The following is a 12,654-nucleotide window of genomic DNA, read 5'->3' as shown; positions in this document are numbered from 1 at the left end:
GAACGACAACAACAATAAAAAGTACACAAGAAATGCACAATGAGAGGAGCCAGTAGATGGTGGATATTGAATACAGTAGGAGCAGAGGGGTAAAGAACAGAAACAGTTAAGTAAAGTAAAGGCACTTCTAAAGAAGAACGTTTTGAGTTTGGATTTGAAGGAGTTTAGAGAAGGTGACTCTCATATTCTTGGGGATAGAATTCTAGAGCTTGGGGTTAGAACAGGAGAAGGCCCTGTCACCCATAGAGTGTAGACGGGCTTGGGGGACAGTTAGGAGACCAGAATTAGAAGAGTGAAGGTTGCGAGGTGGGGAGTAGGGCGATAATAGCTCAGACAGGTACTGAGGTACCAAGCCATGCAGAGCCTTACAGGTGAGCATGAGTATTTTGATGTCGACTCGAAACTTGACAGGAAGCCAGTGCAAGGACTCCAGGATAGGAGTCATTGGACCTGGTCAATGTGGATTTAGAAACCCCAGCGAGTAGAGCATTACAGTAGTCAATTCAGGAGAAGACAAACGTGTTGATCAGCTTTTCAGCTACAGTAAGTGATAACATAGGATGTAGTCTGGTGATATTTTAGAGGAAAAAGAAGGATGTTTTGACAATATATTGCACATGTGGGTCAAATGTCAAGCCTGAATCACATATCACCCCCAAGATTTTCAATTTAGACTGAAGTTCAAGTAAGAACTTTTTGTGAAAGTACATTTAAACTAATCCATTCTGTTGGGATACAGTATATTTCCAGGCACTTTTTGTTTTTAAAGTGAAAATTGAGTTAATCGTGTATTTAGCTCTTTGCATCTAGATGCATGGACAGTTTCCATTAAAGCAGCACATTTAAACATCCACTGGACATATCAAACAAATACATCAGGTTGTACGTGGTGAGAGAGATAGATCCAACTTGCTCTGCGGTGAAATTATTTAATTGTTTTTATGAGCTTTTCATATCAACTAAACACAAAAACCTAAAAATTATTAGAGTTTAAAAAATCTAATAATAATTGCTTACACTTATATAGTTCTTTTCTGGGCACTCCACTCAAAGCACTTTACAGGTAATGGGGACTCCCCTCCACCACCACCAATGTGTAGTCCCCACCTGGATGATGCTGTCAGTGGGGAGGAGCCAATTCATAGAGGGGGATTATTGGTAAGGGCCAATGGGAAATTTGGCCAGGACATCAGGGTTACACCCCTACTCTTTTCGAGAAACGCCCTGGGATTTTTAATGACCACAGAGAGTCAGCACCTCAGTTTTACATCTCATCCAATGGACGGGGCCTGTTTACAGTATAGTGTCCCTGTCACTATACTGGGGCATTAGGACCCACGTGGACTGCAGGGTGAGCGCCCCCTGCTGGCCCCACTAACACCTCTTCCAGCAGCAACCTTAGTTTTTCCCAGGAGGTCTCACATCCAGGTACTGACCAGGCTCACACCTGCTGAGCTTCAGGGGGTTGCCAGTTTGAGTTGCAGGGTGGTATGGCTGCTGGCATCAGCTTATATACCCAAAACTTTGTTGTGGGGAAATTATCCAGACATTATGAAATGTTGTCTTGAAGATTACAAACTTTTTTATTTGTCTCAAAAAGGTTTGGAAAGATATCCTGTTTGTATTATTGTGATTTCTTCCAAGAACAATATGAGAGGTAGTGTTTCCGTTGCTGTTCTTTAGAGACTAATTGCACGTCTATTACAGCTTAATACCACAAGAGGGCAGCAGTGTTTCACAAGCTACACTAGTTTAGCGCCCCATGATCCTTACCTTCGCAGTATTTGTCGGGTTCTTCAAATAACTGTATTTCAATGTATAAGTTTCAGTTCAATCTAGTGTATTTGAGAAAATTATTGTCTCAAAGGGTGCATCCTGTTTGCAGCAGGATTTTTCTTAATAACGAAATTTATTCAAGTTTCCTGCTCTACATTTACATACAGTTATAAAGATGTCTTTTCTATGCTACATTCATATTTTTAATAACAAGTGTCCTTCCTAAAATGGTCTGAAAATTAAGATGAGACCCGAATTTCCAATGACCTCTGGTCTGGACATGAACTGATGTAACAAGTTAGGGTGAATTAGCAAGAACAGATTTAAACATTAATGCTACCTGGAACAAATGTAACCAGGCCTTGACATTGCTGGTTTTTATGTTGGTGCCATGATGGACATCCAAAATAAAAAAAGCTCTCAGAGATTTAAAAGCATGCACTGAACCCACTCCACTACCTGCATGCTTCAGAACAACTCCTTGTAGTGTAGCCACTCTGTTTGCCGGGAAATTACTAACTCCATATTTGTTTTGTACACCTGGGATCAGAGTACCTTTGCTCAAGGGGCAAAATGTATAAAATGTATAAGAGAGAAGAAGATCTTGTTAAACTACAACGTCCCAAGAAGCTATGGGGAGTCACCTGCTGTCCTCAGTCACCTGACCAATGCCTGGATGACCATTGGTTAGGTGACATTTTAAACCAGGCAGCTGAGACTTCTGGGATGGCTGTCACCTTGTGCTGTACATGAGGGAAGAAGAGCCTCTGAGATATGGTGGATCGGAGAGAGAGGGAGAGGGGATCAAAGAAGCAGCTGAAGGATGAGGAGTTTTGCGAATAATTTCAGAGAGAGATCTAGTGTAAGGTAGAGGGTTTGGGGAACTTTGAGTTATGAGAAGAATTGTTTGGAACAGTGTTGGTGGAAAAAAAAGGAAGTGTAGATGGACCTCAAAGAAGAACTGAGTTTTTTGCATGTGTGTTTTTTTTTTCGAGTTTCTTAGTCTGCAAATAAAAGGTGACTGATTTTTTAAACCTTTTTTGCCTATGACTCCATGCATATGTCTGTTGTTTTTTAAGTCAAAATCCTCTCACACATCCTGCTCACAGGTCTGTCACAAATACCACCAGAAGCCTTTACACCAAATGTACAGAGCTGTCAGCTCAGGACAGGGTAGTGCCCATGGACTGGAGATTTACAGATGCAGTACCCATGCGTACGAAGGATGACATAACTGACCCAAGTAATTGTAGATCACAAAGTCTAACTTCTGTCACAGGTAAGGTTTAGAAAACAATCATTAGAGCTAAACCAGTGAATAATCTATGTGGAAATAATGTTCTAGGGGTTAGTCCACATTTAAACAAGGTAGATCTTTCCTAACCAACCTGTTGGATATCCTTGAACACACCATAGCTGTACTGGATATGCATGTATTTAGATTGTCAGAAGGCTTTTGTAAAAGATAATTTCTCAAAGGCATGAGGCTCTCGGGGAAATCTATGTGTTTGGATTGAGAATTTGCTACTGTACTTCTTAAAGACTTCCATGTTTCTGTTGATGCATCAGTGGTATCTTCTAGGCAATGTAGGGAATCAATCGAAAACAAAACGTTAGTATGTAGTCAAGTGTAGAATTTAAATCGAGATATTATGTTAAAGACTATGAGGGGACCTTGAGGGGTTTGTTATTATCACTGATAAGGTTAATGTAGTAGACTTCTTTAGAATTAACACTGAAACATGAACAAGAGGACACAGGTAGAAATTGCGTGAACGTAAAGCTGAGAACTACTTAAAGTGGACATATGGAACAAGCCATCGAACCATGTTGCTGAAGCTGATAACCTGGCTTCCTTCAAGAAATGGATGGATGAGGTCCTGGGATGAACTAGCTACTAGCTCCCAAATGGGCTAGATATGCACAGTGCTTTCCCCTTATTTGTGACTGTATTACAGTAAAAATGTTACTTTTGTTTATCTGTGTTCTGCATTATAAATGGTAATGTAATAGGTATAATAATGTAATATTACTTGGTTACATAGCATTGTTGAGAGTTTCTGGATGTGTACATCTCATACATGTAAATCCTTTGAAGAATTCTACTTTGACAACCCTGTAAATACATATTGACAATAGGAGTAATCTATAAGATCAGCAGGCCTGTAGTTTTCCAGAGCCAGGGTTGGTCATCTCTGGGGTATAAACTGGTCAATTTTCAGTTCCATAGAGAATGGAACATAAAAGTCACCTTCAGAAAAAAATTATGTATCTTGACCTTTCTCCCAGACCTATAAATTAGTACAAACTCAAATGTTGCTGCTTGTGACAATGTTCTGACAGCCACTAATTTCCTTTTCAGCCCTGAAAGTGAATTTCCCCTAAAGTATCTGTCAGTCATTACAACCTCAGCCCGGCTTTCTGCAAACTTAAGCATCTTTCCAGTTAATTTGGGAATTGCCTGTGAGGTAAGACGTGAGTTTGTTAGGGGAAAAATACTGACTGCAGCACATAAACTCATAAAAAATAGAAATGAATGTCACAGTAACTTTTAACAATAATTTCTTGTGTTTGTATAGCACTTTTCATCCCAGTGGAACCCATAGCACTTTACACAAAACAGCCTTATGTGCTCTGTTCTTCTGATGAAGAGTAATTTTAGGAAGATTTGCTGAATAATTTGCAGAATCATATTGGTTTCAGTGGAACATTCCTGCCCAGTGTGTTCTCTTGCTGAAGTACTGTGGGGAGTGGTGGCTCTGTGGCTAAGGATCTGTGCCTGTGGCCGGAAAGTTGTTGGTTCAAATCCCGCTTTTGGTAGAGGAATCCTACTCTGTTGGGCCCCTGAGCAAGGCTCTCAACCCCAACTGCTCCAGGGGTGCTGTATAAATGGGTTACCCTGCAATCTGACCCCAAGCTTCTCTCTCCCTGTCTGTGTGCATGTGACTCATGGAGAGCAAGTTGGGGTATGTAAGAAGACAAATTCCTAATGCAGAAAAATGTATATGGCCAAAAAAGTGATCTGATCTTGTAAAGGCACACATGCACAGCACTATGAGCTTTGTGAGACTTTGAAGGCAGGTAAATACACAGGGACTTTCTATTGTCATGCTTAAAATGATCGAATTGAGATTTCTTGAAGGAAAGTATTTCATTCCATTTATTCTGATTAGCAGTCTCAACCTTTAGTGTAAAATCACACCTGGGTTCTCTTTACAGGTGATTTGGTAAGATAGTATTTTCATTCATCGTCCTCCTCAGCAGACAGTGGTTGCAAAACCCTGGGGAATTTCACATTGTTCACTTTGTGAAATTCTCACTCTTCTGGAGTCTGTGCTTTTAAAATGCAAAGCTCCTCTTTAAAAACATAATTAATGCAGAGCTCGTTGAGCTGTGTGTATGAGAGATGCTGAGATTCTTAAAAGCACACAGAAATCTAACAGAGTGCTCTTCTCTAGTCATACAGTAAATAAAGCCCCAACATGGCTCCATGTCTGCTGTAATGACTCTCCACAATTGTAAAGGAAAACACTTAGCTCTGGCATCTTGTGTTTATCTGCATAATATATCGGTGCCAATATTGTGCATTGTTCCCCACTGCAGTATACCACCTGTGTATAGAGGGCTGCAGTACCTTTTAAAGGTCAAATGAGATCTTTTAGTCTCTAATGCTGTAAATGTATCAGCATTTTATGTAAAAAAATAAATTTCTTGCTGTGTTAAATCTAGAAGAGAAATGTTTAATAGTAAATGTTCTTGCCAGTCCACTGTGTACCCACATCATATTCATGTGTTTTCCTCTAGTGGTGTCGGATACTGGCTTTGTTGACTCTGATGAAGATTTTGTTATTCTCTGTCATGCTGATTGGGCCCCATCGAACTGTAGAAGAACTGGTTTTTCTGTAGGTGTTTGTGAGCTTCAGAGCCTCACTGCCATGAAGGCTGATGATGGATATTAAGAAGCCTTTAGGTTTTAATGAAAGGGGAAATGAGCCTTGCACTTACTCTTCTACAGTAGAAATGCATGCGTTAGGGGGTTCCAGGCAGAAGTATACAACAAAACTTTGATAAAAATCAGTTTTTTAGTGGATTAAAAGTTTAGTTCTCAGACTAGATGTGTGTTACAGAAAATCCCAAATAAGCAGAAGCAGGTTTTGACTTCACAGCTCTCTTGACTTCACATCACCTGCGTGTCCACTCTGCCTCTCTCCTGCTCCCGCCTCCTCTCCACTCCCGGCTTTTGTTCTCTCATGCTTAATCAACAGCCGGTTTTCCTCTCTCTCTCACATCTGAAGAAGGCTCCACAGACGAAACGTTGTGTTTCTTTTCTTTACAGCATGGAATAAACCTGTGCTTGTTCCTTTGACGTAATTATAATACCAGGTATCTGCAGTGGATTGGATAGATAGAGTGTGTAAAGTTACATAGCTTTAATGAGGGCCAGTGTATCTACAGTTTTCCATGCAAGCTCAACTCTAAACAAGCCACACCAACTGGTTACTGGTTTTACTGGACCAAGTTTACAATTTTAAAGAGCTCTTCTGGTGCTGTTGCTTTCAGGAGACTTTTAAAGTCAGTAGACACACCATTCAGAACCCAGATTGGGCACGCCTGTCTTGATCATCCTGAGACTGCACAGTTTGTGATCTCTGTAGCTCCCTCTGTTGTTTAAAATGAGGTGCAATTGCCTTTTCCTCCGTACAGTTACCACCATATACCTTTTATTCAGATCTTTGTCTTAGAATCCACTATGTACAACTAGACAAATAGTCTGGAACAAATGTAATGTACCCCTTTTCAATCTTTTTGTGTATCAAATATGTTTTTTTGGTTGGTTTTGCATCATTTTCCTCTTTTCCCCTAGTAGTCTTAGATGAAAATATATTCACAGAGCAAACACATTTTTCTAATGTTACTTTTGAGAAATGCACTGTATAAAGTCCAGCATGGATATATTATAAAATGGTGAAACAAATGTATAAAGTTTCAGCTCCAGTGCCTATTTTTTTTACCAAGCAGAAAGACCTGGGCAGAGTGATGAAAAGGAGCTGAAAATATTCTATTTAAAAAAAAAACTGGATCCTTTAAAGGATCTTAAATTAATATTGATATCTGCATTAGAAAGGCCATAAAGTTTCATTCACTTAGATGACTGTTCCCGCGTACTAGAGATTGTTCTCCATACAAGACTCAAGTACATAGAAAGAAAAGCAAGGAGCTACAAAAACATAATGTCACAGATGTCCAACAGAATTCCACAGAACAAACTTGGGAGAGACTCAGGAGTGCATGTGGAATGGTTTTTCATTTTTTAAAACATTTACAGCTATTTAAGACAAAAAAAATGTTACAAACGTGTTTGACCTGCAGTTTAAATCCATTTCAAAATGTTACATAAATAAAACTCATATTTATAAATATCTCTTTTATAAACATATAAATAGTTTTCTTAAACATAAATACATTTATGCAGGAATGAAGTACATGAATTTACAGCAGCGACAATATACAGCTTTGCAGTTTTAGTGTCTACATCATTGTCCGCCTTTTTGTAGCGTTTATTTTTTATGTATATTTTTTTCGGATTTTTTTTTTCTCTTAGTGTTCTGTAACGCTGGTGATGGTGGTTCGTTGTACCAAAATTCGAACCAGTCAGTTTCTTGAAAAGAGAGGGTGCTTTCTGTTTTCCTCAGGTAAAGAGCAACCACAGCCGAGTTTGTCCAAACCCATCGTCCAATGAAGGTTCTGGAAAAAAAAAAAAGTTTTACCATCAAATGAATTTCCTCGTTGCAAAATTCTGAGACAAAAATAAAATCTGCCATAAGTAATACCATTGGCATTTATTTTTTTCCTGCCTGCTTAACTCAATGTCAATCTTCGTAAAATCAGTGTTGATGGAGTTTATGAGATGTACTGTCAGTAAGAACATTCAGAAACGAGAGATGGACATTTGACTTGACTTGAACTTTATTGCCATATGTAACCGGTGCTGGTACAATGGCCCCTCTGAAGTAGCTCATTGATTCAAAGATCTCATCCCATGTTTTTAGTTTTGGAAGAAGCCAGGGTACAAGGAACACTCCTAACCATTTCTCTCACTCCAGGGGGGTCAGAGTGGGGAAACAGGGAAAGGGGATGATCGATTGCACAAAATGGAAAAAGTAAGACACATTCACCCACTGACACACTTCAGATGACTTTGGAAAGAGAGATTACGTACGCCCGGTCTCGGAGAACATTTTACAGCCATAGTCTGAAGCCATATGTGTACTTTGCTTCAGTTAACTGTGGATCACCTCATATCTTTATCACTAAATTAGTTAATGTTTTATACACATTTACTGTATGCTGACCTACAAATTCCTGTAATGAGCCATGCTAAAGGACATGTAAGGTGTCAGCTGCCTATGACATGATCCCTAATAATGCAACCTCTAATCTCAGGGCATTTACACTAGTTTATTACTGATGGTAATGGTCACATTTTCCCATTTACACACGTGCAAGGTGGTAAGGCGGTATAGTACATTCAAAGAACTATCCATAAGCATTTTCATTCAGTGCACATTTCGTTTCTTGTGTGGTGTTCGGATTTCATTGTGCCAGGACAGACTGATGTCCACAGTTCTGAAACAACCTTGACACATGAAGAACATTTAGACTACAAAAAGCACTTGTACTCAGTGCACTCAGTGATAATTAAGAAATTCTTTGTCCTATATTTAATCCCTGATCCTTTGTTAGTGTCCAATAATGTATACTTTATTAAAGACAATCTTTGCTGTGGATACATTTAATTAAGTCACCCGTAAATATTTTTCTTTTAATTTTATGTGTATACAGACTTCTTTTCCAGCTACTGGGAGCATCAATAAATGGCATTCTGCACCCAGTAGGACATTATTTCCCCATGATTCCTTTATTTTTGTCCTTTTATCTTAATACATCCCTCAAATGTACAAAATAAATATTGGACTATATTGTTTATTAGAAACGTAAAGATTTGCCTATTTCTTTTATTCCCTAAAAATACAGGAGGCATCCTGCTTTAGCAGCAGCACAAATAACAAAAACATTGTGTTTTCCAATTATGTCTTTGAATCTGTGTGTCACGACTGTATTTCAGATCATGACACAATGTCAAATTGTTTTGACATAATTTAAGTAAGCAAGTGCTTTTTTTGCACAATTAATTGACAGTGTGATCAGTGTGAATTTCATTTGAGTCCCAACCTCACTGTAACCTGGATCCAAAACTACTTAGAGTGCCTTTCGCTACCACTCCCAAGTGTTAAAAAATTTTTACATGAAGAAACACTATATTCCAAGTACACATATACAGTGTATTTATGGTTACAATTCAAAATATGGAATTCGAAATTAATCCGAAAGCTCTTTTCACCCATAACACCTGAAGAGAATGATAATGCAGTGTTAATAACCCTATAATAGGTGACCCTTTTAAATGATTACTTGCACGGCTGTCAACCAGATTTGGATATTTGTCATTTATACATGTTTATTAATGACTACTTCACTGTTAACGACTGCCAAGCACTCACAACATGAGATTTGCGTCTCCGATACTGCTGACGTCAGCTCACATCCTCCTAGAGTTTGCCACCCCGGTGCTTCACTTACCGCCTCTGGGCGCTGTCTCTTTAGCAGCCGAGGCCGCTGATGGTCCCTATTCTGTCAATCTTGTGGCCGAAGCAGCCCCGGGATCCCCCTTTCTTCACGCCGCCCTTGAACTTCCGCGGGCTGGGCTGGTCGTTCAGAATCCGCGCCCAGGCTGCCTTCGCCCGGGTGTCCAGGCGCAGGTCCCGGAGGAGTCGCACCCTCGACCTCGCACTCTCAAGTTTGCCTTCCGTCTCCCCCGATGCTAGGTACTCGGACAGCTCTTCGCCTAACAAGCTTCTAAGAGACTAAAACAAAGAGATAAAGAAGAAAAAGGCGTCAGCTCTCGGCTTCCCTGGTCAGACCTGTGGCAGCTGGACTCACGCATGGTCCGTCTGTGAATCCAGTAACTGTCTTCATACAGCAAGACTGGTCGCCACAGCAGTTCTCTTTCCAGCAGGAACTTATTGCTTGAGCATCTTAATACTCTGCGTTAATAAAATGACCCTCTGTGTTTTGGTTCAGCATGATTTATTTAACCGGACAACTGTTGCGTGTAACCACACGGCACCTGAACGGCTCGCACCGTTCGTTATTTTATGTAAACCAAAGTAAATCGGGAATTCCGATTGTAAACATATTACAATACGCTTTCCCCCTTTAGTTTCCAGTCATTGTATGTCATTATTTTATTTGTGATCATCCACAAAGAGATGATCACAGGTTTAGATGACTGTAATGTGCAGCCATTCACTGAAAATCAGCAGCAGGAGTGAATATAAGACTCTACGGTCTCACACTTCTCTAGCCAGTCATATGTGGCGGAGTGAGATGCAAAATGCACCAAAAGAGAGTTGGAATCACATTTTGTTGTCCATTTAACGCCTCTCTGCAGATCAGAATCTCTCCTGCTTTCTTTTGCTTCTGTAATACTTAGTATATTTCCTTCTGTGTTTTCTGCGGTGTTGGAGCAGGGAATATATTTTCCGTAGAGGCTGTGAGAGTGCAGGCGCCACTCTCCATAAGGAATCATCAACAGCTCACCTGGAACCTGCCAGGGTAGGTGCAGATGTGAGCTATAGAGGAGGATGGCACAATGACAAACAGCCACTAACAGCTTTATTTTACTTGACCTTCAGCTCAATCCACAAACCGTCCTTACTAATCGAGTTTAATATTGCAGAAGTCTTTAAGCTGTCGACTTCATGCTCATGTGGATGCAGGAGTTACTGAATATACGGTAGGCTAAGTCATTGTCAACAAAGGTTAAAGGTTTATTTTAAGGAGCCTATTTAACGTTTAGTATTGGAATAAAGTAGAGAAGCTCTCCTATTCAAACTGGGGACATGGGTAAGAACAGAGTATCTTCTTATCAACTGTTGGAGGTGCTATTGAGACATTGCTGTGGATACTTTGCTGTGTTTTTTTTTCCCCATTTTAGCATAACCTACATCGATTTTAACACTTTCCCGTTGTTACATCCTAGTAAATTTCCATGTGGGAAGATTCAGATAAGTGGGAGTTCACGCCACCTCCTAAAGAAAAAAAACTTTTTTAAAGATATGTCCGTATTAAGACATTACCCAATATAAACTCCATTGGAAAATGAAAGATATGTATTATTTCAGTAGATAAATTCCGTAAAGATACTTATATTATACGGAAAGGAAATTGTCCTGTTTGTCTTTTTTTTTTACTGCTTTCCATCGATTTGGTCACAATGCCCATGTATGATGCACAGGTACTACACTACTACCGAGGTGGGGCTTTTGTCACTGATGTCCGCTAAACGTTTTACGAGCTCCGAAAGTGGGACAAAGAGGTTCAGTCACTAAGTTATTAAAATTATCTTAAATTTTTTTTCTTCTGTTAGACGGGTCTGAATCTACAAGAAGCTACGGTGAGCCCTCATCTCTTTTACCATCGTATCTGCGCGTTCATGTACTTCTGAATGTCTGGGTACCAGAATACAGTTCTTGGAATGTGATGCATCCCGGAACATGACATAGGTGCGATACTTGCAGCTACCAAAAGAAGAACATGCTATTAAGATAACTTGTACGTTTCCTCATATGTCATGTTTTCTTACGCACCATGCGTAAAAAAATTTTTTCTTAGTTTTTAAAATTAAGAAATAATAAGTACTTATAATGATGATGGGTTTTAGTCATCTCTAACACTACAGGGTCATGAGAGTGAAACTTTAATAAAAATAAAACTGTGTTTTTCCTTCAGTGAACTTCTAAACTTCGAAGTTTAAAAATGTATGCAACCAACTATTTTTGAACACCATGAAGAAAACGTTCCCACCACTTTATTAATGGATGAACAGGTTAATATGTTGTTCAAAACGTATTTTAATGCGGCTGTTATTGTTATTGTTTTAGTACAACTCGTAGGAATAGTTGCGCCAAAAGCAAAAAAAAACTAAAGTAACAGCCGAGCATAACTGCAAGGAGTCGTAGAAAAGTTAGCTTAAATGGTTTAAGAAATAATATAAACTAACCGTTAAACGCACTGTCAATTATTTTTCAGACAAAAGAATACGCCACCACCGAAAACAACAATGGATCATTACGCTGGATATCACAAGGCTATACTAACGGAGTCTATACCGTGTAAATCTGATTTACCTTTTGCTGTGCCGGCGTCAAAGGTTTAGCCTCCATGCTCACTGAAAGCAGAGTCATCAATAGTCCACAAGCCACCAAATGCGAGATATTCATTTCTGCTCAGTGGCGAACTCGAAGACTGGGTTCCTTCTGGTTACAATAAAATCTTCGGATCGAGGTCGGTTCTCAGCAAGTGGATTGTCTTGCCTCGCTTACTCCAAGATACTCAAGTTCTGCACTGCTAGAGAGGAACACCATTCACGCTTTTTATAACCCAGCGATGATGTCATCCAGGCTTTGTAATAGTGTCCCCCCCCCCTCCCACCCCCCCTTCTGTTGTGATATGTTGCCAATTTTTTTTTTACCTGTAAATTTTCGCGGTAGTGTGTTTTTGTACGCGTGTATGTTATAGTATGCTATACCGCTTTTAGTCTGTGTATTTTTTACAGCAGTTAGGACGTGGATATGGTCTCTTCTGGGGTAAAACATCATACGGGTGCTTCCAGAGTTACCTATCTTTTGTCTGGCTGTAGAGCAATCTGGCATGTCCTTCTCTCGTTTATAACAAGGATGTTTGGAGGTTTTTACAATTAACCATTCAGTTAAAAGAATAAACTGCGCTCCTTGTATTAATTATGCCAAACAAATG

General features: G+C 39.6%; 1 protein-coding gene and 1 long non-coding RNA gene across 2 annotated transcripts; one reads left to right on the top strand and one right to left on the bottom strand.

Annotated features, from left to right (window-relative positions):
• Window positions 1–7,062: 7,062 nt before the first annotated feature.
• Window positions 7,063–12,266, bottom strand: nppc (natriuretic peptide C). Its single transcript, XM_006637639.3, has 3 exons — window positions 12,027–12,266; window positions 9,418–9,701; window positions 7,063–7,521 (listed from the first exon to the last, which is right to left on the bottom strand). Exons 1-2 carry the CDS (start codon window positions 12,117–12,119, stop codon window positions 9,438–9,440), a joined length of 357 nt encoding a protein of 118 aa, XP_006637702.1. The 5' UTR covers window positions 12,120–12,266; the 3' UTR covers window positions 7,063–7,521; window positions 9,418–9,437.
• LOC107079124 (uncharacterized) lies at window positions 11,203–12,198 on the top strand. The gene is made up of 2 exons (XR_001480092.2): window positions 11,203–11,293; window positions 11,929–12,198. It is a non-coding gene; the product is annotated as an uncharacterized lncRNA (long non-coding RNA).
• Window positions 12,267–12,654: the final 388 nt, after the last annotated feature.

This window comes from Lepisosteus oculatus, chromosome 13 (genome assembly GCF_040954835.1).
Source record: "Lepisosteus oculatus isolate fLepOcu1 chromosome 13, fLepOcu1.hap2, whole genome shotgun sequence".
NCBI classification, from domain to species: domain Eukaryota; kingdom Metazoa; phylum Chordata; class Actinopteri; order Semionotiformes; family Lepisosteidae; genus Lepisosteus; species Lepisosteus oculatus.
This window is presented reverse-complemented; position numbering and strand designations above follow the sequence as displayed.

Bases quoted from the DNA above. Each gene is read 5' to 3' on its own strand.
- nppc (XM_006637639.3), bottom strand. From the start codon at position 12,119: ATGAATATCTCGCATTTGGTGGCTTGTGGACTATTGATGACTCTGCTT. The intron at 9,702-12,026 runs GTAAATCAGATT...TCTTTGTTTTAG, and splicing joins TGACGCCGGCACAGCAAAAG to TCTCTTAGAAGCTTGTTAGG.